Source organism: Salvelinus namaycush, chromosome 35 (assembly GCF_016432855.1).
Source record: "Salvelinus namaycush isolate Seneca chromosome 35, SaNama_1.0, whole genome shotgun sequence".
Classification (NCBI taxonomy): Eukaryota; Metazoa; Chordata; class Actinopteri; order Salmoniformes; family Salmonidae; genus Salvelinus; species Salvelinus namaycush.
This window is the reverse complement of record NC_052341.1, coordinates 21,520,962-21,545,737: the sequence shown is the minus strand read 5'-3', so window position 1 is coordinate 21,545,737 and position 24,776 is coordinate 21,520,962. Positions and strand designations below refer to the sequence as shown.

The following is a 24,776-nucleotide window of genomic DNA, read 5'->3' as shown; positions in this document are numbered from 1 at the left end:
AGAAGACACCATCTGTTCTTTTGAGTTTTGAAGCAGAGTTTTAACCTGACAAAGTCATGTTAGGATATGTCAGTAGTGCCCAGTGCGAGAGAGACAGGTTAAGGTTGCCAGGGTCAGAGTTGAACAGATGGTGTTGTATGCTGAGGCAGTGAAGAGAGTAGAGGATGATGGGTCAAAGGTGAGTAGTAGGCCTAGGCCAATACAGAGTTATACGAATTTGTGCTTCAGTGAGGTTGGCTTTTTAGCATTCATTGCCATGGTTTTCAATTGTACCGCATAAATGTAATGTAAGTCACAGAAAATAGATGTGATGGCAGCTGCAGAGAAGTACTTAGGTGTACGACAGTGGAGGATGCTGAGGGGAGGACGGCTCATAATAATGTCTAAAATAAAGTGTTATGACTGGAATGGAGTGAATGGAATGGTATCAAACACATAAAAACCATGTGTTTGATACCATTCCATTCCAGCCAATATTATGAGCCGTCCTCCCCTCAGCAGCCTCCACTGGTGTACAAGGCTTTGCTGCAGAATAGTTACATGGTGTGTTGAACGAAAGAGTCTGTTGTTATGGTGTATGATCAATTAAGGTCAAAGTAGTGGAATGGGATGGTGTTCTAAAAATGTTTTTTTAAATAGTGGTATATAGGCGTAGAGATAGTCCCCCTTCCTTTTTTTAGCATGTAATGTAACGCGATAGACCACACACTACCGCACAGTAGGTGGCAGCATGCCCAAACAAAATGTGCGAACGCCATGATATCAAAGAAGGAGAAGAAGAATAGACCAGTGCGCGTTTACTGACGTGGTAAACTACGTTGCTGCTGGAGGGGATATGTGTGTGGAGTGCGATGCTTAGGCATGTTCATCATACTGTGGTTGTAGCCGGTGAATAGACATCCGCTTTAGACAGCACCAGCTGATGAGGGGAAACGCATTTGGTGGATTATTATATCTCAAAGGCATGTTGCATTGTCTGCGAAATTAGTATCCTACCAATTCCAATGAAAGCCCATTGATCAGTCGGGGATTCATTGTGGCCGAATATGCTTACAGATATGATTGAGGTGGAAGAATTCGAAATCAAGGAGGATGAACCTTGGTATGACAAGCAGGACCTTGAGCATGGTAAATATTATTATATCCATAATGATGACCGAGACTGGGAAAGCGCGGGTCGACCTGTGCTGTGCGTATCAGTGGCCGGCAGCAATAAACCAGGCAGTGGCCACAATTTGACACAGCGTAAAACAAAATTATTTTCAAGCAGGCGCTGAAACAATGAGCGCCGGGTGCACCGCCACTTTCATATGGCAGGTGTCATGTCACTAGCAAATGTAGTAGCCTACATGCTACGAGACACATTTGGTAGCCTACTGCGGCAGAACACACTGTCGGACTTCGGACGAATATTTCAAGGTAGTCTCAAGCAGAATTTCCATCACCCCCCGAGGCTATCATTCCATTGCCATGGATTTAGTAACCAACATATGAAAAAATTTATCCTTTGTCTTAGATTTTCTACACATTTTAAAATGTTCATCTCTGCATATTAAGGTTTTATTCCACGAAATTGCATTGTTCAATATCTATCTTTGGCTATCTATTGATGAATGCTAGAATAGAAATGAGGAAACGGGAAATGGCTCTAGAAACATCTATTCATTTTTCATGCTCATAAACTCACCCCATCACAAATCCTGTACATGAGACAGTCTCACAACGCATGAATTAGGCCAGAGTGATGAAGGTAGAGATATATATATATATCTTACCTTTCTGATTGTAAATGCCCTGACTTGGGTCAAATAGCCTACATATCTCCAATATATTTGAGGTGTGTTTGATTTATCCCTTTTTGGGTCTATATTCCATCAGTTCCATTGTAGGCAATTGTTGGCAAACTACTGTAAATCATGGGCAGCACAAGTAGTGTGTATTTGACACACCAACCCAGGTAGGATGTCTGCAAGATAGATGCATGTACCTGACCTTGAGCATTGAGGCACAGACACAGCCATAGATGCACACTGCACTCTGCAACCTCTTGTCGCACTAATGGACGTGTCTTTGCCCAAGCCATTATTTTGTTGGTGACACAGTGATCATTTATCGATCCTATTCTCTGATCTCTCTTTCCTCCCATGTAGACCTGCACCTAGCTGCTGAGCTGGGGAAGACCCTGCTGGACAGGAACAGAGAGCTGGAGCAGGGTCTGCAGCAGATGTACTCCACCAATCAGGAACAGCTACAGGAGATAGAGGTAAGGGGTTAACCAATCAGGTTGTAGCTACAAGGGTAGAGGTAACTGGGCTTGACCAATCAGGAGTCAGCAGACAGACACAGTCCCAAACTATAGCAATAGGCATTTCCCGTAGTGTGTGCAGGTTTGTTTTCCATCCCAGCACAAGCACACATTATCCAAGTAATCGAGCACTAGTTGACACACCTGAGGCCTGTCCATTAGGCTACAATCTGTTCCTGTTGAAAACAAGAGATGTTGAAAACGAAAGGATCTCTCCTCAGATTTGTGCTCCTTTAATTCCTTAATCAAATCAGTGTTCCATATTACCAAAAGGCAGGCTACCATTAACTCCATTTGAAGCTGAAATTAGAGGGTTGGACCCTGATGGACTGATTACTTAATCTTTCGGTTGCACCTGTTGTTTATCATGGGTCCATGTAGGGTAGGATCCTAGAAACACAAAGGTAACAGAATATAATGGCTATTTTATAATGCAGACTTCATCTGAAATGGTTTTGTCAAGACAAGGCTATAAAATCTATATTCCAATCCTTGTCTTTCTTTTTCTATACTATAAATCACCAGGTAATAAGTTTACAAAACCATTATCAAACGGTAGTGCACCGATTGGGATCTCTTACTCCTTTGAAAACAACATACCTCAATGCTTTTCACCTTGTTTAGGGAAGTTTCAGGTGCTTCTACACCTGCATTGCTTGCTGTTTGGGGTTTTAGGCTGGGTTTCTGTGCAGCACTTTGATATATCAGCTGATGTAAGAAGGGCTATATAAATACATTTGATTTGATTTGACTAGGAAAGATAGACTGCCCATATCAGTTGTCCTCTTTAATTTTTTCGGACATACCTTTGAACCAACATTGCCACCATTGTATTGTTGTGACTCAAAATAACTTTAGATTAAATAGCCTCTCCATGCTAGAGAATCTATTAAGCCAATTATTGAGTTTGTATTTAAATATCACATTCAGTCTTGGTGTTTTTTTCTCCTGTATCAATACTGAATCTATATTGTATGGTCAGCAACCGCCACTCATTTCCAGATGAGCTCTGGATTTAATTTCCCTGAACAGGGTCAGCTCTGGTTGTGCGACTCCTAAATCCTTCCCCGTCTCTGAAACTGCTGACTGACAGAATTCATCTCTCTAAAGGTGCCATCCATTTCATGACCTGACTGCATGTAGAAACGGTATAGGAGAAAGCTGATACTGTGAATTATGTTACCTTTCCTATAATGTTATGTTACACTATAGATCATCGCCACAATTTTTCATGATATTAACATGCAGAATTCAAAATACTAAGTTATCTAAGTGAATTGCGTTGCAAGATCATTTATAGCTCCTATCTACTGTAGCAGTATTTGTTTTATTGCCAGGATTTATGTTTTTAGTAGGTGTTTTGTGGCTGATCTTACTTAATGAGCTGACTAAAGGTTCACAGCGTTCTCCATAGATATTGAACTGTTATTATCTATGACATTCTCCCTGTTTTACCCTGATAAGATAAACTGTTCTCAAAGGAAAAGAGAGAGAGAGATGTATAGAGAAAAACAGAAAACGAAGGGTATAGGGAGAAGCAGAGAAATGATGTGTGAGGAGAGATAGTGTTATGTTATCCCAGCACCATTGTTAGTGTATTTAGCTCTTCAGTCTGAATCAACCTGTGATAACGAGAAGAGCCTGACCTTTACCTTGTGTTGGTGCCTTTCTACATTCCTCAGGAGTCAGCCTCTCGCCAGAAGTGTTACGCTCTTACAGACACTCATTCAGACCACTCAAATGCTATTACAGACATGCTGCTATCAAAGCAATAATAGTCGCTCAGCCAGGAGGTAGTTGTCATTGATTCTGCCAAGTTTGATTGATCTCATTCATGGCTGAACAAGCAACCAAATTAAATAATGTGTATGCCTTGTATGTAGTGGCTTAACCAATCGTATTGACTTGAACAAGTACAATGGTGTAATCTCAATGGTAGAAAAAGTACTCACTTGTCATACTTGAGTTAAAGTAAATATGCCTTAATAGAAAATGACTAAAGTGAAATTCACCCAGTAAAATACTACTTGACTAAAAGTCTAAAAGTATCTACACTGAACAAACTATAAACGCAACATGTAAAGTGTTGGTCCCATGTTGCATGAGCTGAAATAAAAATGTGTCAAATGTTCCATACTCACAAAAACAATTATTTCTCAAATTTTGTGCACAAATTTGTTTAAATCCCTGTTAGTGAGCATTTCACCTTTGACAAGATAATCCATCCACCTGACAGGTGTGGCATATTAAACAGCATGATCATTACACAGGTGCACCTTGTGCTGGGTACAATAAAAGGCCACTCTAAAATGTGCAGTTTTGTCACACAACACAATGCCACAGATGTCTCAAGTTTTGAGTGAGTGTGCAATTGGCATGCTGACTGCAGGAATGTCCACCAGAGCTGTTGTCAAAGTATTTAATGTTAAGTTCTCTACCATAAGCCGCTCCAAACGTTGTTTTAGAGAATTTGGTAGTATATCCAACCGGCCTTTCAACCGCAGACCACGTGTATGGCGCTGTGTGGGCGAGCGGTTTGCTGATGTCAACGTTGTGAACAGAGTGCCCCATGGTGGCGGTGGGGTTAAGGTATGGGCAGGCATAAACTACGGACAATGAACACAATTGCATTTTATCGATGTCAATTTGAATGCACAGAGATACAGTGACGAGATCGTGAGGCCCATTGTCGTGCCATTCATCCGCCGCCATCACCTGCACAGTCCCATGCAAGCAGCATACCGCCCTGCATCTCACTGCTGCCTTGCGTCTGAAGCTAAGCAGGGTTGGTCCCTGGATGGGAGATCAGATGCTCTCTATGATTTTTCATACCATCATGTCACCTAATCATCCCCAGCTTACAATTGGCTGATTCATCCCCCTTCCTCTCCCCTGTAACCTTTCCCCAGGTTGTTGCTGTAAATGAGAATGTGTTCTCAGTCAACTTACCTGGTAAAATTAAGGGTAAAAAAAATGGTGCAAGGATCTGTACACAATTCCTGGAGCTGAACATGTCCCAGTTCTTCCATGGCCTGCATACTCACCAGAAATGTCACCCATGTCACCCTCTGGATCGATGTGTACACTAATATTCAGCAACTTCTCACAGCCATTGAAGAGGAGTGGGACAACAGGCCACAGTAACAGCCTGATAAACTCTATGCAAAGGAGATGTGTGGCGCTGCATGAGGAAAACGGTGGTAACACCAGATACTGACTGGTTTTCTGATCCACACCCCTACTTTTTTTTTAAGGTATCAGTGACCAACAAATACATATCTGTATTCCCAGTCATGTGAAATCCATAGATTAGGCCCTAATTAATTTTTTTCAATTGACTGATTTCATTAAATGAACTTTAACTCAGTAAAATCTTTGAAATTGTTTCATGTTGCATTTTATATTTTTGTTCAGTATAGTTACAAATGTACGGTGGTGTAAAAAGTACTAAATTGTCATAATTGAGAAAAAGCAAATGCTATACATGAAGTTCCTTATATTAAAGCCAACAAGACGGCACACTTTCTTTTAACGGACAGCCAAGGGCATACCAGCATATGTATAGAAGTAAAAAGTACAGATTTTCTTTAGGAAAGTAGTGGAGTATAAATTGTCAAAAATTGAAATAGTAAAGTACAGACACTCCCAAAAACAACTACATAGTACTTTAAAGTATTTTTACTTAAGTACTTTACACCAATGTGTAATCTGGATTCAAAGTAGAAATTAATTGTGAATTTGAAGGTGGCCGGTTATGTGATGATACTGAGTCCTGGTTCTCTCCTCCATCCCCCTCCCTCCAGTACCTGACTAAGCAGGTGGACCTCCTGAGACAGGTGAATGATCAGCATGCTAAGGTGTACGAGCAGCTAGATCAGTCCTCCAGAGAGCAGGAGCAGAGCAACACCCGCCTGGTACAGGACAACAGGACCGCCCAGCACAAGATCCAGGGGTGGGTTGAAACCTGAGGCTGCCTCCCAATTCTTCACCCTTCTCGCACATTTTCTCAAATTAATGTAACAGTGGTGGAAACTCCCTCCAGCCAATGCTTATATCAATCCTATGCATCTAAATCAATGACGGGGTGGAGAATCGGGACACAGCCCGAGTCTTTCTGCAGAGAATACAGATGGAATGGTGAACGACTTGAGTTGGTGAGATGAGAGCTAAATGTGTGAGGGCAAAAGCAACTTGATTAGTCAGTCTCTCTCCAGGCTCACAGAGATGATCGAGGCTCTGCAGACCCAGGTGGAGGATCTGCAATGTCAGGTAGAGGATCTGAAGACAGCCCCTGCTAATCCCCATAGGAAACCCCTTGCAGAATCATGGAGGCCCTACGGGGTGCAGAGTGTGTCCTGCCTGAATGAGTTGCAACGCACACACAGGTGAGATCACAACACTCATACATGAAATACACACACTCAGCGTTCCTTGAGCTTGTGTGGCCTACCACTTCGCAGCTGAGCCGTTGTTGCTTCTAGACGTATCCACTTCACAATAACAGCACTTACAGCTGACTGGGGCAGCTCTAGCAGGACAGAAATTTGACAAACTGACTTGTTGGAAAGGTGGCATCCTATGACTGTGCCATGTTGAAAGTCACTGAGCTCTTCAGTACGGGCCATTCTACTGCCAATGTTTGTCTATGGAGATTGCATGGCTGTGTGCTTGATTTTATACACCTGTCAGCAACGGGTGTGGCTGAAATAGCTGAATCCAGTCATTTGAAGGGGTGTCCACATACTGTAGTGTATATACAGTTGAAGTCAGAAGTTTACAAACACTTAGGTTGGAGTCATTAAAACTAGTTTTTCAAACCACTCCACATTTCTTGTTAACAAACTATAGTTTTGGCAAGTCAGTTAGAACATCTACTTTGTGCATGACACAAGTAATTTTTCCAACAATTGTTTACAGACAGATTATTTCACTTATAATTCACTGTATCACAATTCCAGTGGGTCAGATGTTTACATACACTAAGTTGACTGTGCCTTTAAACAGCTTGGAAAATTCCAGAAAATGATGTCATGGCTTTAGAAGCTTCTGATAGGCTAATTGACATAATTTTGAGTCTGTTGGAGGTGTACCTGTGGATGTATTTCAAGGCCTACCTTCAAACGCAGTGCCTCTTTGCTTGACATCATGGGGAAATCAAAAAGAAATCAGCCAAGACCTCAGAAAATAAATTGTAGACTTCCACAAGTCTAGTTCATCCTTGGGAGCAATTTCCAAATGCCTGAAGGTACCACGTTCATCTGTACAAACAATAGTACGCAAGTATAAACTCCATGGGACCACTCAGCCGTCATACCGCTCAGGAAGGAGACGCGTTCTGTCTCCTAGAGATGAACGTACTTTGGTGCGAAAAGTGCAAATCAATCCCAGAACAACAGCAAAGGACCTGGTGAAGATTCTGGAGGAAACAGCTACAAAAGTATCTATACCACAGTAAAACGAGTCCTATATCGACATAACCTGAAAGGCCGCTCAGCAAGGAAGAAGCCACTGCTCCAAAACCACCATAAAAAAGGCAGACTACGGTTTACAACTGCACATGGGGACAAAGATCATACTTTTTGGAAAAATGTCCTCTGGTCTGATGAAACAAAAAGAGAACTGCTTGGCCAAAATGACCATCGTTATGTTTGGAGGAAAAAGGGGGATGCTTGCAAGCCGAAGAACACCATCCCAACCATGAAGCATGGGGGTGGCAGCATCATGTTGTGGGGGTGCTTTGCTGCAGGAGGGACTGGTCACTTCACAAAATAGATGGTAACATGAGGAAGGAAAATTATGTGGATATATTGAAGCAACATCTCAGGACATCAATCAGGAAGTTAAAGCTTGGACGCAAATGGGTCTTCCAAATGGACCATGACCCCAAGCAAACTGCCAAAGTTGTGGCAAAATGGCTAAAGGACCTGAATGTATTAACATTTTATATATTTACAGCTGAATAGCTTGTGCATTAATAATTGTTTTTAAGCTGCAGGTAGAAAGTGTTTTGTGATAAGACGTAGCCCCACTGAAGTTGCCATTAGTTTGTTCTATTCTAGATGGCCTAAGGCCCTAAGCCCCACTTTAGATTGCGTTCATTCAATACCACTATGTTTCAACAAGTCCCTCTTGGCCCTGCCCTAGCATTGCGGTTTGTCTCGCTCTCGCTCCCTTACCTCTCTCTTGCCGTACACTGCAGCTGTTGAAGGGGACTAGTGCTGCTGCTAGTACTCTAGCCCTATTCCTGTCCTCTGATGCCATAGCAGTTCAGACTGTGTTATTGAGTTAGGGATGGGCTCCTCTCCTTTAATCCAGGCCTAAACTCATAGGTCACTGATAAACACACATGCCAAGCAGATTATAGTACTCTCTCCCTACTGACCTCACTGGTCACAGTTGTCACCCACAGGATTTGATTTTGATTTGATTTAAGGTAATTTTCCACCCGTAAGGCCACTCATCTCTGCCTCCACTCATCTCTGCCTTCACTCCCTGATTAGTCTTATTGGCAGCTTATCAGTGACTTTATTACACTAATTAGGTGTAAGTGCTGGTCTGGACTGGAACAAAAGCTGTTTCCCATCCTTTTTAAAGTTTGATTGGTTGGATTCTCTCTGACCCCTCCAAGGTACTCGAGTGTCGACTCTGGAGACCATTCGGATGACCCCTGGTCTCCCTCTGACGTCTCGTGGCAGGAGGAGGAGCAGGAGTCGCTACGGCGATCGCTCCGCTCCCTACAGACCCAGTTGGCCAATGAACGTGCTCGGAGGGAGGGGGCAGAGCGAGATGCAGACCACCTAGCCAATGAGAATGTTGCACTGGAGCAACGCCTGGGAATGATGGAGGGGTGCCAGGTGAGGAAGAGAAGCAACACACAGAATAATTTGAAGCAGATGCGTGCTTCAAATTCAAATAGTATGTAGGGAAATGGTAAAGTCAAGAGTTCCATGTGACATTACTGAATCGTGTCTCTCTTTCTCTCTTTCTCTCTCTATCTCTCCTATCTGTCCTCTCTCTCTTTGTCCAGGCCAGACTAGTGGAGCTGGAGTGTGAGGCTGAGGAGCTTCGTCAGCTGTGGAGAGCCGACTACGGCAACAAAGCTTTGAGGTCAAGGGTCAGCCTGGGCATGCTGCCCAATGCCCTCTTCTTCCCCCTGAACCAGGAAAGGGGGATGGGGGAGGATGGAGAGAGTGAGGGAGAACTGATGGAGGTCAGCTACCATTCCAAGGTGAAAGGTTGTGATGTCCTAAAGCACTGCAATAGCGAGAAGCAGCTTAGGTCGCTGCGGGGTGAGGGGTCAGACGTATACGAGAGTCATGACCACGAGCGTTCGTGCGTCCGCCATTCGGAGGTGGTGAAGCAGCGTGGGATCTCCCTTCTCAACGAGGTTGACGCTCAGTACAGCGCCCTGCAGGTCAAATATGACGCGCTGCTGCGGCGCTGCCACCAGGGGGAGCCGGAGCCAAGCCAACAGCACAGCCTAAAGGACGTCCAAAAGCGCCGCGGAGCCCCCTTGGTCCGCCCACGAAGCCCAGCCTCCCTCCGCCAGGGCCAGGAGGATGAACTTCACCAGCCTGAGTACAAGGCACTGTTCAAGGAGATCTTTACCTGCATCCAGAAAACCAAACAGGATCTGAGTGAGAACAGGGGAAAGTCTTGGCAGCTGGAGTAGCATTACTTTTGCAAATAAACGTAGAAAAATGGGTTTGTGCTGAACAAGCTATTTCTTTTTCCAATTGGAGCTGGGACATACTGTATGTGCAAGCAAAGCACCATACTCAAACAATTTGAAAGAATTGTTTAAAAGTTTGCCTGGGAACTGACGTGTTAAATCTGGTATAAGTGAAGATGAATTGATAACCTTCTCAAAGGGCTCATCGTTATCTATGGACGTTGGCACAGCTAAAGAAAGGCAAGATACACCAGCTCTTATGCATGGAAACAACAGTGCCTAACGTTCAGTCTATTGTACATAATTCTGCCTCAATCTCCCAGGTATACCTGAGCCAGTTGCTTAGCATCTAAGGGCAACTTTACTGTACACTGAGAAACCAAGGACCTCTGGAAACTATTTCTGTGGACTAGCTCTTTTCAATGGTACCTCTATGCACTGTTAAATCAAAAGTTGCATATCCTTTTAAAGTGAATTGTCTGAGCCTGATGGTCAAAACGGAAACTTGTTACCATCTTTGTGTGCCTAGAAATGCCACTGTTTCCTACTCTTGGTAATGAGTTACCTTGCAAGGCGAGGTGTGAAGGCAATCTGTGAATTTTAAAAAGGGAGAGCTTGTTATCGCTTTTGTTCAATGCAGCTATACAATAATCATCAATGCGTCTTCAACTACAGCTATGAAATGTTTGGCCTAGATCTTTGTCATTATTAAAAGTTTCTGAATATTTTACCAGAAAAAACACCTGATGGTTTTTGGTGCTCATGTCAGGTCCATGATGCACTATAATTTCCGGAACTCTATCTTTCACAATTGTACTGTATGTCTTCAAAGTGTTTTGCCTGATCCTGAAGTTTAAAAACAAAAGTAATAGGGTACGAAGAATGAGTTGTTAATGAATAATGTAGTAGCTAGTGATAATCTACTGAGGCTATACCAAAACTCAGCTATATACTGTACGGTGCTATGATATTGATGTGCTTTACGAATACAATGACTGACAATGTAGACATTTCATAAGTGCTGTTCTGATTCTTTGTCAGAAACTGTCTGGTTAATCGTTTTTTTTTTACTCATGCTATCCTAATTGTTCATGATAGCCACATCCTTAGTTGACATCACTGTAAAATCACATTGTATTGAGATGCACTTAAGACTTGCACAGGGATCGTTGTTCTTTTCTGACACTTTATGTAGCTTGCCACTGTACTGTATAACAAGTGCTATTAGTAGTTCCTGTTCATTGTATTAGATACCAAAATATTGTAAAATGTATGTGTCATCTTTGATAAATGCAAACTCTGAGAGGATTCTGTGTTTCCACTGGTCAGTTATTACATGCCTAGTCATGTGGTTTGTCAAGGTGCTATCATCATCCATGCAATTTGAACAAACCAGTTTATACACAGAGGGACATCATCACACGACAGTGAAACCACTCTCACTTCGCAGAAGGGACAGGATGGAGGGCAGAGTACGGTGGGACTCTGTAAGTTGCTGTTTTGTACTGTATGCATGTGTATTATCCCGTGTGGCTCAGTTGGTAGAGCATGGTGCTTGCAACACCAGGGTTGTGGGGTTGATTCTCATGGGGAACCAGTACGAACATGTAACTTGCTCTGGGTAAGAGTGCTGCTAAATTACATTTATTTGTATTTAATAGTCTACATAGTAACAGATTCACTTGCCTTGTTTGGCATTTTACAAAATGGTTTAGTTGGAAGGAAGTAAAAAGTCTGGTGTATTGGAAATGAGGAGTAAGACAAATTCTGAGGGTTAGTATAATCTTTAGTTCCAGGCAATCTGTGCTCAAAATCAGTTTGTTGCAAATGCCAATAAGAATTGTATATTATGATTGTACCTGTACATAATTAGGCTATCTCTTTTGAAAGGAGAAAAGTTTGGTAAAATAGATAAAGATATAATTCAATGTATTTCCTGATGAAGTTTTATTTTATACATACTAAACACACGTAGCACTAACTGGAATGTAGACAAACCTTTTGTTGAACCTTACAGTATATGAATAGATCTGGTTTCTCTGTAAGAAATCAAACGGCATGAAGATAGCGGTGATGAGGACATATGGTGCTATGTTATAGATTTAAAAAGCTAAGAAACAAATAGACACGTTAATAATATCACTGACCTATTTTTTTTAACAAATATGATTTCAAGATTTTCTGGGGGATAACTTTTTAAAAACTTTGTCTTCCATTGTTCCACTTCAAGACAAAACTGCATGTGTTCACTGTACACGGATGGGTTTCTCAAAGCCTTTATATCCACCTCCAAAATCAGTCTCTCTGGGGAGAGAAGGGGACCACTGACTCTATAAGTCTCTCTGAGGAATGAATCAGGAGAGACCAGATTCACTTGTACCCAGCTGTGAATCCATGAAGAATGACCAGTCTATGATACTGCCAATATAATTCAAGCATGGAGCCTTCTATGATAAACAAGGTTAAGACATTTGCATTCTTGGACATTGGCATTTTCTTAATGACTTTTCTTGGTAGAAACACCAATGCCCTGTAAATATTCATTTTCTGCTTAACCCTTTAGACTTGTGGGAATTGGCCTATATGGATAGGGCCAAATGTAAATGTTTCTAACAGAAGAAATATGAGAAGTTTAAGCATAACCATGGTAACAATTGAATAGGAACATTGGAGATAATTTCCCCATAATCAGACCAAACGTGGGGACACAACAGTTCACCTGACACAAGACTGAATCCAAACATTTTCATTTTACATTACTGTACTTTTGGCAGCATTTGTCGATAACTAAAACTAAAAATACTCTAGATACAATCAGTAGCATAACAATATTCATGAAAAATGTGGGGTAGGTGCAACATAAGACAAATAAAAAGGCCGGGTTTAAGTGAGAGGTCTAGTTGGTGTCTTCAAGTGGCCACACACCTCTCCAAAGTGTGCACAGTTCCTAAGTAATTTCAATGGAGTTTTATGACTCGAGAAAAGAGCCTTCAACTATAAGGTGCTTTTTTGAGCTCATTGAGCTTTGCCATTAAAGATCTGAAGCAAGCACACTTGTAGTTTTTGTTTGGAACACAGCCCTGCATCCCCACCATCATAGATGGTGGTTTTTCTTTATTTTTACTATTTTCTGCATTGTAGAATAACAGTGAAGACATCAAAACTATTAAATAACACATGGAATCATGTAGTAACCAAACACGAGCAATGGACATTAGACCGGTGGAAATCTGTCCTTTGGTCTGATGAGTCCAAATTTGAGATTTTTGGTTCCAACCGCTGTGTCTTTGTGAGACGCAGAGTAGGTGAATGGATGATCTCTGCATGTATGGAAGGAAAGTGACGGAGTGCTGCATCAGATGACCTGGCCTCCACAATTACCTGACCTCAACCCAATTGAGATGGTTTGGGATGAGTTGGACCACAGAATGAAGGAAAAGCAGCCAACAAATGCTCAGTATATGTGGGAATTCCTTCAAGACTGTTGGAAAAGCATTCCAGGTGATGCTGGTTGAGAGAATACCAAAAGTGTGCAAAGCTGTCATCAAGGCAAAGGGTAGCTACTTTGAAGAATCAAAAATCTAAAATATATTTTGATTTGTTTAACACTTTTTTGGTTAGTACATGATTCCATGTGTGTTATTTCATAGTTTTGATGTCTTCACCATTATTCTACAATGTAGAACATAGGAAACATAAGGAAAAACCCTTGAATGAGTAGGTGTGTCCAAACGTTTGACTAGTACTGTACAAACACACATTTTAAAAGTAAGTTCAGTATCACCTGGCAAAGATTTAGGAATTCCAGTGTCTTGTGTTCAACAGGGTTCAGCAGGAGAGACCAGACTCCTCTTTACCCAGCTGTGTCCATGAAGAGTGACCAGTCTATGTTACTGCCAATAGAAATCAAGCAGGGAGACTTTTCTCCTAAACAAGAGTAAGAACTTTTGCGCCCCCCATTTTTTTAAGCACAAAAAAACATGACTCTCACTTGTTATTGTTCTGCCAGAGTTCACAGAGACCAACAGGAGAGATCAGAGTCAGAGGTTCCCAGTGGTCAGTCTGCCCAGAGTCATCAAATGGACCTAGACTCCATATTCAGGGTAGGCCATGTTAATTGTCTAATATGCAGTGGAAAATGACTTTGATACCTTGATTCTTATTTCCTAGCATGCTGCCTTAAACTAAGACTAATGTAAATAGGTCAGTGATTGGATGAAGACCAATAGTGTTTTCATCACCAGCTCAGTAATAGATCTCGCTTGGAGGCAACAAACAGTGATCAGAGATTAACATTCTTTTCAAAACATTCTCCTTTGTTTCATTTCCTTGAGCATGATGTCATCACTTTAGTCAAGAATGAGTTGAGGAGGTTCAAGAGACTTCTCCTTAAAGATTACACAGAGTGCACTGGGAGTCAGGCAGAGGATGAGGAAGTGGTGGATGCTGAAGATGAGAAGCAGGAGAGCAGCGCCAGAGAAGGGGCTCTGAAGAGCACGCTGCATGCCCTGAGAAACATGAACCAGAAGGAGCTCGCTGACACACTGGAGAAAACGAAGAAATCTAGGTCTGGTGGACCGCAGCTAGTTCCTCGTAGGTAGTGATGAGAAATATTGTTTATCGGGAGGGTCTCATAAAAAATTCAAAGGCTTTAGCCAAGGTCAGATTGTAATAATAGACAAGAGAAGCATTGCTAAATATAAAAGATAAATAATGTAAAAACCACTAAATGAACATGTATGATTTTTGTCCATTTAGTTAATTTAGATGAGCTTGCCAAATTGCCAAAATAAACTGAAATCTACCCTAAAGAAATTTCTGAATTTGTTTGAGGGAATAGCTGGGCAAGGAAACTCAGCACTTCTCAATAAGATCTACACAGAGCTCTACATCACTGCAGGTGGAAGTGGAGAGGTCAATAATGAACATGAGGTAAGACAGATTGAGACGGCATCCAGAAGATCAGCAACAAGAGACTCCAATCTCATGCAACGACATCTTTCAACCCTTACTTGGGCAAGATCAACCTATCAGAACTGTGATGACAAAGGGAATGGCTGGCATTGGAAAAACAATCTCTGGGCAGAAGCAAAAACAAATCAGGACGGCCATTTCATATTCCCACTCCCTTTTCAGGAACTTAATTGAATGAAAGGAAGAAACAATTGTTTGATTGAGCTTCTTGATAATTTTATCATGGTGTTGAACAAATCTGTTTTCTCCAGCTATGACAAGTGCAAAGTATTGTTTGTCTTTGATGGTCTGGATGAATGTTGACTTCCTTTACACTTCCTTTACACTGTGATATCAGTCGACCTCAGTGGATGTGCTGCTGACAACCATCAAGGGGAATCTGCTTCCCTCTGCTCGTCTTTGGATAACTTCCTGTTCTGCAGCAGCCAATCAGATCCCTCATCAATGCGTCGACCAGGTGACAGAGGTGCGTGGGTTCAATGACCCACGTAAATAAGTGTACTTTAGGAAAAGAGTCAGCGATGAGAACCTGGCCAACAGAATCATCACACATGTAAAGTCGTCAAGGAGCCTCTACATCATGTGCCACATACCAGTGTTCTGTTGGATTTCATCCACTGTTCTAGGGATGCTGTTGAGTGAAACAGAGAGTGGAGAGATACCCAAAACCCTTGCTCAAATGTTTACACACTTCCTGGTATTTCAAACCAAACAGAGGAAGCTGAAATATCTTGGAGACCATGACAGGGTTCAGCACAATGATAAGAGGATCCTTCTGTTACTGGGGAAACAGTTTTTTCAACAGCTGGAAAAGGGCAATCTGATCTTCTATGAGGAAGACCTGAGAGAGTGTGGCATTGATATCAGAGTCTACTCAGGAGTGTGCCTCCGCACATTGACTCTGTACCGGTACCACCCTGTATATAGTCTCGCTATTGTTATTTTACTGCTGCTCTTTAATTACTTGTTACTTTTATTTCTTATTCTTATCCGTATTTTTTAAAAACTGCATTGTTGGTTAGGGGCTCGAAAGTAAGCATTTCACTGTAAGGTCTACACCTATTGTATTCGGCGCATGTGATTAATAAAATTTGATTTGAGTGTGGTGTACTGCTTTGTGCATCTGAGCATCCAGGAGTTGCTTGCTGTTTTATGTGTTTGTCACATTCAAGAACAGAGGAAGAAATCCACTGGTCAAATGGAACTCGTTTTCCCATATCCCGGGGAAACATCAAGCTTTGATCAACTTACAAAAGAGTGCAGTGGACAAGGCCTTGGAGGGGAAGAATGGACACCTGGACATTTCCCAAATCAAATCAAAACAAATTGTATTGGTCACATACACATGGTTAGCAGATGTTAATGCGAGTGTAGCGAAATGCTTGTGCTTCTAGTTCTGACTGTGCAGTAATATTTAACAAGTAATCTAACAGTTTCACAACAACTACCTTATACACACAAGTGTAAAGGAATGAATAAGAATATGTACATATAAATATATGGATGAGTGATGGCCGAACGGCATAGGCAAGATGCAGTAGATGGTATAGATAGAGTACAGTATATTTATATGAGATGAGTAATGTAGGGTATGTAAACATTATATAAAGTGGCATTGTTTAAAGTGACTAGTGATACATTTATTACATCCAATTTTTTATTACTAAAGTGGCCAGAGATTTGAGTCAGTATGTTGGCAGCAGCCACTCAATGTTAGTGATGGCTGTTTAACAGTCTGATGGCCTTGAGATAGACGTTGTTTTTCAGTCTCTCGGTCCCAGCTTTGATGCACCTGTACTGACCTCGTCTTCTGGATGATAACGGGGTGAACAGGCAGTGGCTCGGGTGGTTGTTGTCCTTGATGATCTTTTTGGCCTTCCTGTGACATCGGGTGCTGTAGGTGTCATGGAGGGGAGGTAGTTTGCCCCCGGTGATGCGTTGTGCAGACCTCACTACCCTCTGGAGAGCCTTACGGTTGTGGGCGGAGCAGTTGCCGTACCAGGCGGTGATACAGCCCGACAGGATGCTCTCGATTGTGCATCTGTAAAAGTTTGTGAGTGTTTTTGGTGACAAGCCGAATTTCTTCAGCCTCCTGAGGTTGAAGAGGCGCTGTTGCTCCTTCTTCACCAGGCTGTCTGTGTGGGTGGACGATTTCAGTTTGTCCGTGATGTGTACGCCGAGGAACTTAAAACTTTCCACCTCCTCCACTACTGTCCCGTCGATGTGGATAGGGGGGTGCTCCCTCTGCTGTTTCCTGAAGTACACGATCATCTCCTTTGTTTTGTTGACATTGAGTGTGAGGTTATTTTCCTGACACCACACTCCAAGGGCCCTCACCTCCTCCCTGTAGGCCGTCTCGTCGTTGTTGGTAATCAAGCCTACCACTGTAGTGTCGTCTGCAAACTTGATGATTGAGTTGGAGGCGTGCATGGCCACACAGTCATGGGTGAACAGGGAGTACAAGAGAGGGCTGAGAACGCACCCTTGTGGGGCCCCAGTGTTGAGGATCAGCGGGGTGGAGATGTTGTTTCCTACCCTCACCACCTGGGGGCGGCCCGTCAGAAAGTCCAGGACCCAGTTGCACAGGGCGGGGTCGAGACCCAGGGTCTCGAGCTTAATGATGAGTTTGGAGGGTACTATGGTGTTAAATGCTGAGCTGTAATCAATGAACAGCATTCTAGGTATTCCTCTTGTCCAGATGAGTTAGGACAGTGTGCAGTGTGATTGCGATTGCGTCGTCTGTGGACTTATTGGGGCGGTAAGCAAATTGGAGTGGATCTAGGGTGTCAGGTAGGGTGGAGGTGATATGATCCTTGACTAGTCTCTCAAAGCACTTCATGATGACGTCTTCTTGGCCTCTCACTAGAGTCCAATCAGACGCTCCTACAAGGCCTACTGATACAGACAGGAAGCGGCTCACAAAGCAATGAAGAAACAATCAAGGAGAAGATCCGGGGGAATCCCTCCCCAGAGAGGTGCATCAATTTGTTCCACTGTCTGAATGAGCTCAATGACCATTCTCTAGCGGATGAGTTCCAACGCTACCTGAGCTTAGGAAGTCTCTCTAAAGCCGAACTCTCACTTGCACAGTGGTCAGCTCTGGTCTTTGTGTTGCTGACATCAGAAGAGGAGCTCGATGTGTTCGACCTGAAGAAATACACCAGATCAGAGGAAGGTCTTCTGCGGTAGCTGCCATTAGTCAAATCCTCCAGAACAGCTCTATAAGTACAGTAGAAGGCAAACACTATTGACAGATATCTTAAATAGAGTATACAGTATATGTAAGATTCTAACTCAGATTTAGTCTTTCAGTCTGTGTATTGATTCACTTTTTTTCCTATTTAGTCTGAATCAATGTTACTGTGAAAGGTTGGTCTCTGATCTCAGCTCAAACTCCAAACAACTAAGAAAGCTGGACCTAAGTGACAATGACCTTTAGGATTAAGGAGTGGCACTGCTTTCTGCTGGAATGGGAAGTCCACACTGTGAACTGGAGAAACTTAGGTCAGTATTGCATTCATTTTGGGATACATAATTGATATATATTATTGTGATCATTATTATAAAAATAACAAAAATATTTATTCTATCATTTTTATTCAGTCTGAATCATTGTAACATCACAATGAGATGCTGTGAAGTGTTGGTCTCAGCTCTCAACTTAAACTCCTCACACCTAAGAGAGGTGGACCTGAGCGACAATGACCTGGTGCAGGATTAAAGGGTGAAGCTGCTCTCTGCTGGACTGGAGAATCCAAGCTGTAAACTGGAGACACTAATAAGGTCAGTACATCTGCGATGCATACTATAACCATAATGTATATAAACAGAATTGTAACATTCAATAATTCTTCAATTTAGTTTTATATGTACATATTTAAGTCAAAACAATGTAGTGTATATAAAGCAGGAAAAGCAATGGCCCTAATATGAACACCTCAATTAGGCTTCAGGAATTAATTCATAAAATGTTTATTAACTTCCTGAATATACTTGAATATACTATGAAAACCGAATTGAACCCAACCTTGCTTTCCTCTGTAGGCTGTCATACTTTAGAGTCACAGAGGAAGGCTGTGGTTCTCTGGCTGCCGCTTTGAGGTTCGATCCCCCACACCTGAGAGATCTGGACCTGAGTTACAATCACCCAGGGGCCTCGGGAGTGAAGCTGTTCTCTGCTATAGTGGAGGATCCACAATGTAGACTGGAAAAACTCAGGTAAAGAATTAATATTGGGGCCTCCTGAGTGGCGCAGTGGACTAAGGCACTGCATCGCAGCACTAGCTGTGCCACTAGAGAGTCTAGGTTCTTGTCCAGGCTCTGTCGCAGCCGGCCGGAGACCCATGGGGCGGCGCACAATTGGCCCAGCGTCGTCCGGGTTAGGGGAGGGCTTGGCTGGCAGGGATGTCCTTGTCCCATCGCGCACTAGTGACTCCAGTGGCGGGCCGGGCACAGTGTTTCCTCCGACACGTTGGTGTGGCTGGCTTCCGGGTTAAGTGGCATTGTGTAAAGAAGCAGTGCGGCTCGGTTGGGTTGTGTTTCAGAGGACGCGTGGCTCTCGACCTTCGCCTCTCCCGAGTCCATACGGGAGTTGCAGTGATGAGACAAGACTGTAACTACCAATTGGAGAGAAAAAGGGCTAAAAAAAAAGAATGAATATAGGATTGGATGAATCATTACAATATTTGTAAAACATGAATAGTGGTTGCAGTCTGGCATTTAATCTATTCTTTGTTTGTCAAAATAATATGGACTATAATGCAGGCTCAAACGCAGATGTACCAAATGTAAGTCATGCCTACTATGGAGTCCAGGACTAAATTCAATTATGATATGTATAAAACCAACATATTATTTACATGAGAATATATTGTTAAAAAATAAAAATAAATAGAAAACCTTTTAAGATTCATAGTTGAAATTTAGTGCAGTGGCATAATTGTTTGAGATCACACTGGACCCTAACACAGCACACAGACGCTCTCTTTCTGAAGACAACAAAAAGGTGACAGAGGTGAGAGAAGCAGCCCTGACCACCAAGACAGATTTGAGCATTTGAAACAAGTGCCGTGTAGAGAGGGTCTGTCAGGGATTTGTTACTGGGAGGCAGAGCGGGTTGGTATAATTATGACATACAGTTGAAGTCGGAAGTTTACATACACCTTAGCCAAATACATTTAAACTCAGTTTTTCACAATTCCTGACATTTAATCCTAGTAAAAATTCCCTGTCTTAGGTCAGTTAGGATCACCACTTTATTTTAAGAACGTGAAATGTCAGAATAATAGTAGAATGATTTATTTCAGCTTTTATTTCTTTCATCACATTTCCAGTGGGTCAGAAGTTTACATACACTCAATTAGTATTTGGCAGTGGCGTGCCGTGGGCCTGGGGCCTGGGCCTTCAGTGAGGCACTACACAGTCCCACCCGAATTAATCCACCTCTTATTACTATCATTATGATGCCATGGCTCTAGACACTATACATTTAGACAGAAACGCAGTATAACCAGGCGTTGCGTCACCTTGAAATTGACAAATTGACATTTTTGGGTAAACAGTGTTTACCCAAAAACATGACACAATCAATGAGTCTTTTCAATATTTCCCTTCACCTTTTCATTGTGCAGCTCCGTTGCCCTGCGCTCTTGTTCGTTGAGCTGTAGATCCACTCCGGTGTCCCCAAAAGTTTTCAAAAGCACCATTGCTTGTTAGTGCCCAGCCGTACTTTGGTGTCTCGTTGCTGCCTTGGTTAGACAACTCAAGTTTGCAAAGCCAGTGTGGCTCCAAACACCAAATCGATCACTTGCAAATAATAGGCATTCCCAGCAGTACAGTTTGCAGTGCTTCTCGGAGCCTGTGAGCCATTGATAGCGCTCGTAGTTGGAACCCCTTTCCCGCCTGTGACAGGCTTTGTAGCGTCGGCGTCGGGCAACCTCTCCTTACAATGTCTAACTTTTCTTGAAAAGTTCGTCTTGAGAATGGCGTTATAATTATATCCTCGACCAAATCGATATCTTCTCCTCCTTCCGCCATTGTGGGTTGAAAAAACAGCTTAGTAGTACGCGAATTAATTCGTTTATCAAATTCAGTTTCCTAGATCTGCATAGACCTGCCCATAGGACCTGCCTCTCAATGTTGGTAATCCAATCAAAAGACGTGCACGCACTACGCCTGCTAGCTGGCTCCTGTGTAACACTGGAGCCAGCCAGCAGGCGTACAATAGCCAACTCTAAAGCTGATTGGTTGACACTAAATTTTAATTTCCATTCACTATAAGCTACAAGCGCCCGCACTGTTGATTCTGAAGGCCTGAGGGCAGATTTTAGACCCCTGGCAACACATGATGGCTGAATATGATTGGATAAAAGATCTAACATAAAGACCAGCCCTCCAAATCTCAACCTGGGGCTGGAAGCAGTGCAACCAAGAGGAAAGCTATGAAATTAAGAGTATAACTCTTACTCTGGGGAATAATTTAATACATATTTGTGGGAAAATATATTTAAAAAAAAATTATATTCTGATGATGTTTAGGCCAGCAGAGAAGGCCTTGCTGGCCCTGACGGCCCACCACTGGTATTTGGTAGCATTGCCTTTAAATTGTTTAACTTGGGTCAAACATTTCAAGTAGCCTTCCACAAGCTTCCTACAATAAGTTGGGTCAATTCTGTCCCATTCCTCCTGACAGAGCTGGTGTAACTGAGTCAGGTTTGTAGGCCTCCTTGCTCGCACACACTTTTTCAGTTCTGCCCACAAACTTTCTATAGGACTGAGGTCAGGGCTTTGTGATGGCCACTCCAATACCTTGACTTTGTTGTCCTTTAGCCATTTTGACACAACTTTGGAAGTATGCTTGGGGTCATTGTCCATTTGGAAGACCCATTTGCGTCCAAGCTTTAACTTCCCGACTGATTGATGTCTTGAGATGTTGCTTCAATATATCCACATAATTTTCCGTCCTTGTGATGCCATCTATTTTGTGAAGTGACCAGTCCCTCCTGCAGCAAAGCACCCCCACAACATGATGCTGCCACCCGTGCTTCATGGTTGGGATGGTGTTCTTCAGCTTGCAAGCCTCCCCCTTTTTCCTCCAAACATAACGATGGTCATTATGACCAAACATTTATATTTTTGTTTCATCAGACCAGAGGACATTTCTCCAAAAAGTACGATCTTTGTCCCCAAGTGCAGTTGCAAAACGTAGTCTGGCTTTTTAATGGCGGTTTTGGAGCAGTGGCTTCTTCCTTGCTGAGTGGCCTTTCAGGTTATGTCGATATAGGACTCGTTTTACTGTGGTATAGATTATTTTGTACCTGTTTCCTACAGCATCTTCACAATGTCCTTTGCTGTTGTTCTGGGATTGATTTGCACTTTTCGCACCAAAGTACGTTCATCTCTAGGAGACAGAACGCGTCTCCTTCCTGAGTGGTATGACGGCTGAGTGGTCCCATGGAGGTTATACTTGCGTACTATTGTTTGTACAGATGAACGTGGTACCTTCAGGCATTTGGAAAATGCTCCCAAGGATGAACCAGACTTGTGGAGGTCTACAATTTCTTTTCTGAGGTCTTGGCTGATTTCTTTTGATTTTCCCATGATGTCAAGCAAAGAGGCACTGAGTTTGAAGGTAGGCCTTGAAATACATCCACAGGTACACCTCCAATTGTCTCAAATGATGTCAATTAGTCTATCAGAAGCTTCTAAAGCCATGACATCATTTTCTGGAATTTTCCAAGCTGTTTAAAGGTACAGTCAACTTAGTGTATGTAAACTTCTGACCAACTGGAATTGTGATACAGTGAATTACAAGTGAAATAACCTGCCTGTAAACAACTGTTGGAAAAATGACTTGTGTCATGCACAAAGTAGATGTCCTAACCGACTTGCCAAAACTATAGTTTCTTAACAAGAAATTTGTGGAGTGGTTGAAAAACGAGTTTTAATGACTCCAACCTAAGTGCATGTAAACTTCCGACTTTAACTGTATAAAGGAATCAGCAGAAAAGGAAGGGGTGACGATACCTGGCTCGGTTGCAATGCCAAGTCCTGGAGACTGCTGGTTTGCTCTGATGGCAACTACATTGCCTGGAACAATAATGAAAACACTACCTAACAAGTCCCCTCCTCCCACTCTTGCAGAATAAGAGTGTATCTGGACTGGTCTGGTGGCACTCTGTCCTTTTACAGTCTCCTCTGATGCACTGAACCACCACGCCAAATTCACTGAGCCCCTCTATATAGGGTTTGGAGTTTGTGAAGGCTCTTCGGTAAGACGGAGAACAGCATTCTGTGTCCTGAGTCCTCAGGGAAGTCATGCTCCGGTTCAAACACAAACGTGCCATACATTTGCACATAGCATTTTTTCTTCACATAAAACATGACCTTGTAAAATCGGTTAACCCAGAAGTAAAATCTTGCGTACACGCAGAATCTGCCCATGGGAGATGAGTCCTTGTGTGGGACACATGTACTACACTTCATTCACTGCTGTTTATATGGTAATGTTGTATGTAATTAGCGTCTGCTAAATTACCAATGTTTTGTGTAATCTTTCTGATAAATGCAGCATCATGATTTTTTTGTATGTAACATTAACTGTCCTATGATGCTGTTGCTGTTGATAGTAATCAAGGAATAAAATAGATTACCATTGAGTCCACACATCACTGCTTTAATCTGAGTGATGAAACACTTAACTGCAGTGTTCTTGGCAGACACATTATGCTGATAAGGCTTGTACCAGTGGAGGCTGGTGGGAGGGGCTAAACTGGGGTCAGTCCCTGCACCTCTCCTGTTTCTCTGACTCACCTTAGACCTCACCACAAAATTGACCTTAGATCTGAGTCATTCAACTCAAAGGTCTTTAATTATACATGTTTAAAAATGGAACTGGCCACAGAGTAGACTGAATGATGGATGAAAGGGGCTGTGTTCTCTCCATTACAATTCAGTGAATCATTTATCACCACTAAAAGATCCTGTTTCCCTCTGATGTCGTTTGTGTCTCTGCTGTTTCTCATTAAATCACATCAAGACCTGTACATCACCGGGCTGGTAATACTGACATATCAGATAATCCACTCCTGTGTGTGACACCTACACCACCCGATGTCACAGGAAGGCCATAAAGATCATCAAGGACAACAACCACCCGAGCCACTGCCTGTTCACCCCACTATCATCCAGAAGGCGAGGTCAGTACAGGTGCATCAAAGCAGGGACCGAGAGACTGAAAAACAGCTTCTGTCTCAAGGCCATCAGACTGTTAAACAGCCACCACTAACATCGAGTGGCTGCTGCCAACATACTGACTCAACTCCAGCTCACTTTAATAATGGAATTGATCAAAAATGTATCACTAGCCACTTTAAAAATGCCACTTAATATAATGTATATGTATATACTGTACTCTATATCATCTACTGCATCTTGCCATCTTTATGTAATACATGTATCACTAGCCACTTTAAACTATGCACTTTTATGTTTACATACCCTACATTACTCATCTCATATGTATATACTGTACTCGATACCATCTACTGCATCTTGCCTATGCCGTTCTGTACCATCACTCATTCATATATCTTTATGTACATATTCTTTATCCCTTTACACTTGTGTGTATAAGGTAGTAGTTGTGGAATTGTTAGGTTAGATTACTCGTTGGTTATTACTGCATTGTCGGAACTAGAAGCACAAGCATTTCGCTACACTCGCATTAACATCTGCTAACCATGTGTATGTGATAAATACAATTTGATTTGACATGTAATACTGACATATCAGGCAATCCACTCCTGTGTGACAGCTTATCTGAAG

The 24,776-nt window shown here is 42.5% G+C and overlaps 2 protein-coding genes across 2 annotated transcripts; both read left to right on the top strand.

Annotated features, from left to right (window-relative positions):
* The first annotated feature begins 855 nt into the window (after positions 1-855).
* Positions 856-11,273, top strand: LOC120029943 (cerebellar degeneration-related protein 2-like). The gene is made up of 6 exons (XM_038975255.1): positions 856-1,128; positions 2,151-2,263; positions 6,109-6,257; positions 6,520-6,690; positions 8,934-9,159; positions 9,333-11,273. The coding sequence occupies exons 1-6, from the start codon at positions 1,047-1,049 to the stop codon at positions 9,975-9,977; spliced, it is 1,386 nt and encodes a 461-aa protein (XP_038831183.1). The 5' UTR covers positions 856-1,046; the 3' UTR covers positions 9,978-11,273.
* A 2,573-nt stretch (positions 11,274-13,846) lies between these two features.
* On the top strand, positions 13,847-19,173 carry LOC120029445 (NACHT, LRR and PYD domains-containing protein 14-like). Its single transcript, XM_038974653.1, is given in 7 exon segments — positions 13,847-13,914; positions 13,987-14,080; positions 14,312-14,570; positions 17,818-18,136; positions 18,339-18,455; positions 18,555-18,734; positions 18,996-19,173. Coding segments are annotated over 7 exon segments (1,215 nt in total).
* Positions 19,174-24,776: the final 5,603 nt, after the last annotated feature.

What these genes read in the sequence shown, in the direction of transcription:
- LOC120029943 (XM_038975255.1), top strand. Translation starts at nt 1,047, where the DNA reads ATGCTTACAGATATGATTGAGGTGGAAGAATTCGAAATCAAGGAGGAT. An exon ending in AACAGCTACAGGAGATAGAG is followed by an intron (nt 2,264 to 6,108) that starts GTAAGGGGTTAA and finishes CCCTCCCTCCAG; the next exon opens with TACCTGACTAAGCAGGTGGA. An exon ending in GCCCAGCACAAGATCCAGGG is followed by an intron (nt 6,258 to 6,519) that starts GTGGGTTGAAAC and finishes GTCTCTCTCCAG; the next exon opens with GCTCACAGAGATGATCGAGG.